General features: G+C 44.9%; 1 protein-coding gene across 1 annotated transcript; it reads right to left on the bottom strand.

The window, feature by feature from the left end:
- Positions 1–2,474: 2,474 nt before the first annotated feature.
- On the bottom strand, positions 2,475–5,276 carry dhrs7ca (dehydrogenase/reductase (SDR family) member 7Ca; the record flags this gene model as incomplete). The annotated part of the gene is made up of 6 exons (XM_084448526.1): positions 2,475–2,686; positions 2,868–3,017; positions 3,467–3,559; positions 3,785–3,995; positions 4,746–4,858; positions 5,123–5,276. 6 exons carry the CDS (start codon positions 5,274–5,276, stop codon positions 2,475–2,477), a joined length of 933 nt encoding a protein of 310 aa, XP_084304652.1.
- Positions 5,277–6,080: the final 804 nt, after the last annotated feature.

Below are 6,080 nucleotides of genomic sequence, written 5' to 3'. Positions count from 1 at the left end.
AAAAAATGGTTTGGCAACTATGCATTTAGGTCAGTGCTCCGTCTCTCTCTCTACTCTCTACCGTTAAAAAAAAAATCTATTTCTCTCAAGTCTCTCTCCCTACTTGTCTCCCCTCTTTCTCTGCCTCCCTCTCGGTCTCTTTCTCTCTCTCTCTCTCTTTCTCTCTCTCTCTCTCTCTCTCTCTCTCACTCACACACACACACAATTGTAAACCAAGCCACGAACCTATAATATACACCTACTGTAGTAGGGCCCCCTGGTCCTCTGGAACTGGGCTTTTAATGGTTCCTAACCCCAGGACTAAGAGGCATAGGGAGGCAGAACATAAATGATATCACTGATATCTTTCCCAACATTCCTTTCCCAGTTGAGACGTCCAACACTTCCTTGTCGACCACCTGAAGAAGATACGGCTATTTATATATATCTAACATTTATGTTTAGTTTTAGTATTGATAGAGGCCTGTGTGTCTGAGATGAAACTGAGTTGCTTATTTAATTGCTTATCTGTGAGGGGTGTGGGTGAAGGTGCAAGCAAGGTCACACAGTTCTAGAGTATGAAGAAATAGAATAGGGGTTTGTTTGTTTGTTTGTGTGTTTGTTTGTTTTTTGTTAGGGAAGATGTTGCAGAAAGCAACATGTCTTCTGAGACAGACAGCAGAGGACAGAATAGGCCCAGTTGGCAGTATTACTGTATGTGACAGCAGAGGTGAGAGGGATGCGTCATGCACATGCACACACCCCAAGAGTTATTTACTTGCCATAAAAGAGGGATTGTCCCTGAATGTATCTTTGTATTTTGATCTTTAACTTATCTGGGGATTTGACTGTACCTGCAAGCTTGCATTAAAATCACTCAAAAGTGCTTTGGTCTCCTGGAAGTTTCTGTCACAGACTCGACTCTCATACACCGAGGTCCTAACATCACTAACATTTTTAGCATAAGTCAATGGAGTTTAACATAACGAAAATTATCATCGCGGCTAGCTGACATTTTCTGATGAAGTAAGAGATGATGAAATGAAAATATGTTCTGTGGCTCTATAACGTAACCACAGTTTATGTCTTCTCATGTTAGTCACAAGGCTAATGTAGGCTAACATACTTGTCCACATATGAAGTTAGTTCACATTTTTTCCCTTTTACTCTAGGCTACGCATTTCAGCAAAGCTTTTGCCGTTTCAGCTGTTCAGCATTCACACACATTTTCTGCAGGAAATGTATTTTTTTCTAGCAATATGTTTTTATGTGTTGTAAATATTGTTAATATTTATTTATCTTCAGTTATGTGCACTCATTTTATTTCAGCTCAGTGTAGAGAAATGCCCTGATACTAACAGACATAGATATCTATGCTAACAAACGCCTTACTGATGCCTTCGCCTGACACCAGGTAAACGTGACGTTCCACCTCACGATAACAACTGAAACACTGAAATACCATGTTCGATGCGATGATCACCAGATTCACCACTAAATAATTACGTCATTGACGTTGGCTGACTTATTGCTAAATTAGCAGTTTGAAAATAGGGCTGCCAGACGAACGAGGTTGAATACAGACATAAATGCATCCTAGCCCGCATCTGACTAATTTGATTTCTGTCTGAAAAACTTCTAAAATCTTCTTCAAATAAATGGAAGGTCAGGAGGTCAATCCATACATTATTTATTTCAAGGCTGAATGGCATCAATTAAGCTTGTTTTACAGTCAGACATGCCTATTTCCAACTCATGCACCATCTCAATCTGCATGTTAACTTAATGTTTTCAGCTTTCTTTCAACAGAGCAAACTGTAGGCCTATGACATACAGAAGGATGATGTAGCGTTTATTCAGCTGAGTTAGCCTTTGAGAAGACTAATTTACAACAATATTAGTAGTAGGCTGTCCAGTGGTCAGTGTGCTTCTGACCCAGTATATGTCCTGTTCAGTATTATCCAGCAGCAGGATGCTATAACACAGTACAGTTGTCTGTCTATCAAGTGTTGGAATACGTATCCAGTATCTGTGAGGATGTAGCCTTACTGTTCCATGTCCTCCAGGCTGGTTGGGGTGTGTGTTGGTGTGTATTGGGGTGTGTTGGTGTGTGTTGGGGTGTGTTGGTGTATCTATACTTATCCATAACTCGGTATGGTTATCAGTACAGTGGTTCACACAGTATCATCTAGGGATGCTATCACAGTATAGTGGCTCAGACAATATGGTCTAGTAGTGTGATGCATGTGGTTATCAGTACAGTGTTAACACAGTAGGCTATTAAGTGTGCAGTACAGTGGTTAACACAGTATGATGTTAGTGGTTATCGGTATAGTGGTTATCACTATTGTGGTTATCAGTATAGGGGTTATCGGTATAGTGATTATCACTATTGTGGTTGTCAGTATAGGGGTTATCACTATTGTGGTTATCAGTATAGTGGTTATCGGTATAGTGATTATCACTATTGTGTTATTACTAGTAGTAGTGATGCTCTATTGGTCCAGTTCCTCCACAGCGGCAGCATTTCTCACGCCGGCGGCCATGACAGCGAAGAACACGTTGGGGAAGAAGGACCTGGCGTAGATGGCGGCCTTGGGAAGGGTGGGTGCCATCACCACCTCCTTCTTCTTAGTGCTCAGGGTCCTCATGATCTCTGCTGCGGCCTCCTCTGCCGGAACGCCAAACAGCTTCTTCCTGGAGAACACTGGAGAGAGACCCAGGAGAGAGGGGTCAGAACACTGGAGAGAGACCCAGGAGAGAGGGGTCAGAACAGTCAGAGAAGGGGGGGGGGCGGGGGGCAGGGCTGAGGAACCTACCTGTCCAGATGGAGGAGGGGGCACTGCCGTCCTCGGGGGGGGGGGGGGGGGGGGGGCTGAGGAACCTACCTGTCCAGACGGAGGAGGGGGCGTGGTCATCCTCGGGAGGGGCGGTGCTGATGAAGGTGTGACTCAGGGTGCTGACCGCCAGGCCGTACTCCTGGACCTCCGCCCTCAGACAGTCACAGAAGGCCTGGACCGCGTGCTTGGACGCAGCGTCTGGGACACACACCACGCACCAGAGATGCACACACACACACCACATATTCACACATGATACATACACACACACAACACACACACACGCCACATATACACACACACACACGCAGAGATGCACACACAACACACACACACACACCACATATACACACATGTTACATACACACACACACACCACATATACACACGTTACATACATACACACACACACACACCACATATACACACGTCATACACACACACACACACGCAGAGATGCACAGACATACACACACACATCCGCACATACACACACACCCGCGTACACACACGCACACACACACACACACACACACACACTTTTATAACAAAATGTACTCTATTCTGGGAGTCTCTCTTCAACACAGACCATATTTTCAGCATTGTTCCATGGGAGCTGAATGAGATCAGCGGACACAGGAACTCACAGCTGGTGCGGAAGGGCACCGCCAGCTTGCCCTGGATGCTGTTGACCAGGAGTATGTGCCCCGTCCTTCTGGAGATCATGGAGGGCAGCAGACCTGTGGTGGCCAAATCAAACACACCCCATGCCATCAGACAGACTGACGCTGTGCTATACATATCTTCACTGTTGGAAAAACATATCAAGCTTCTCATTTAACCTTTAACACAACCATAAACCTATTTCCCAGTCATAAATCACTGGACTTCTTTCATCTAATTGTATAATTGAATAATTACCATAATTATAATAATTATAATAATAATTATCATAATCATTGCACCTTTTGCCAGGGTCACAGGTCCGAAGTAGTTGTTGTCCATGACAATCTTGTCCATCTCCAGGGAGAGGTTCTGCACCGGAGCTTTGACCTTCAGACTGCTGTTGAGGATGAGGATGTCCAGGCAGCCGTAGCAGTCCAGCACCTCCGCTATCACGTCAGGCAGGCTGTCCATGTCCCCGAAGTCCAGCAGGACCAGCTTGGGAGGGAAGGTCTGCAGGACAGAGGGAGAGAGGTCATTAGGTCATCCTTAATGACATCATAATGGATTCAATTGTACATTTTCATACATGATTAGATATCATAGGCTACGGCCTATTTTCTTCTTTCTGCTGAGGTTACAGGTTTGGTTGATCCAGGTAGCTGGACGCTTAAGCAAACCTCTACTGTTGACCTGAGCTCAGGACCAGGTCAGGACCAGGTCAGGACCAGCTCAGGTCCAGCTCAGGACCAGCTCAGGACCAGGTCAGGACCAGCTCAGGACCAGCTGGGACTGAGAACGCTTTCATCACCGCAAACATCAGACCAGCTTTTAGACTGTCCAATCATCTTGTGTCAATACGTCATTGTCCATATATGGTTTATTTATGTTTTCTCCCTCATTGCTTCAGTGGACTGCAGTTAACCCGAGAGGATGTGATGTTTGATGGTTTGTCAATAAAACCACAAATCTCGTAACAGCAACTCCATCGTCTGTCTGATCCATCCTGAAATGAATGAAGTAACCTTCATCAAGAGGGGTAGATAGAGAGAGAGAGGGAGGGAGGGAGGGATAGAGAGACAGAGAGAAGGGTGAGAGGGGGGTGGAGGGAGAGAGGAAGAGGAAGGGGCAGACGGTGAAGGTTCGGTCCCTGCTGGTGAGTCTAGCACGTGGACCACAAGGACGTTCTCTTGGTCTAATGGTAGACGTTAGGGGGCTTGGTGAGTGGGAGTGTTGGGTTCGATCCCCGCTGCTTCCACTCACCAGACAGGGGTCTGAAGTACTGGCCAGATCATCAGCAAACGCTTCCAGTTTCTCCCAGTCTTTTCCACAGAGGATCAGTCTGGCCCCTCCTGTGTGAAACGCCTTCGCACACTCTGACCAAAGCATTTAGAGGAATAATGTGAGTATAAGCATATATACAGATAGTAAATCTCTATTGAATGTGATGTACATTTCAATGTACAGCCATAACATTTCACAATTGAACATTTCACAATTTCACATTATTATTATTATTATAGTGAAATTATTATAAAAAGTTAAAAGTATTCTTTTCTTTTCTTTTCTTTTATTCAATTTAATAATCCCAATTTCAGTGAAAGTTCAAAGCCAAACTGTAAGCCAAGGCAGCTGAGTACCATTTCCCAGTCGGGACAGTGAGTCGGTGATGACCACCACCTTGTTCCGGACGGTGGTCTTGGACAGCAGTCGGAGGAGGCCGCTGTACACGTAGAACACACCAGCCGTGACCACCACCACCAGGGGCACCAGCAGGATGGTGCTCAGGTTCATCTTCTAGACACACACGGCAGACACCGTTGCTTTGGTTAGGCAGGATAACACACACACACACACACACACCCACACACAAACACACACACACACATCAGACACCACTGCTTTGGTTAGGTAGGATAACACACACACACACACACACACACACACACACTAAAAACACACACTAACACACAGCAGACAGCTTTGGTTAGGTAAAACACACACACACACTAACACACAGCAGACAGCTTTGGTTAGGTAAAACACACACACACACACAGCAGAAAAAGCGAGACTACTGTAGAATATGCAAATGCAGCATTTCCAGGATGAAATCTGCAATCTGAGAATGAAATCTGCAATCTGCAAGTGTGAGCTAATTCCCAGAGAAGAGAGCATTGGCTGTTCATCACATTCTGCTAACCAGACCATCCACTGAACATTATTGGAGAGTTCCATACCAGGAAGCTGTCCAGGTCCATGGCTTGAGATAGACGGCCCCTCAACCAACCATTGGATATCTAGCTATGTCTCACAAATCTGAAATGGCAACAAAACATAGAAGAGATTGAGGTTGCAAAAAAAAGGAAACATGGCAAGGATAAGGAATTTCCACCTATTAAGACGCAATGTTCCCATTCAAAGCTAAACACCATGAGGCTCAATGTGTTGAATGAACGAGCTTGTCTGCATGTTACACAACTCAAAGGTTCTCATCATTACAGTAAAGATATAGCTGTCACTTCTTCAACAAGTAACCTATGATTAGCACATATACTGTATCAATATGAGTTTGTTTGGTAGTAGACTAGTCAACTA

Source organism: Borostomias antarcticus (genome assembly GCF_949987555.1).
Source record: "Borostomias antarcticus genome assembly, chromosome: 14".
NCBI classification, from domain to species: Eukaryota; Metazoa; Chordata; class Actinopteri; order Stomiiformes; family Stomiidae; genus Borostomias; species Borostomias antarcticus.
This window is presented reverse-complemented; position numbering and strand designations above follow the sequence as displayed.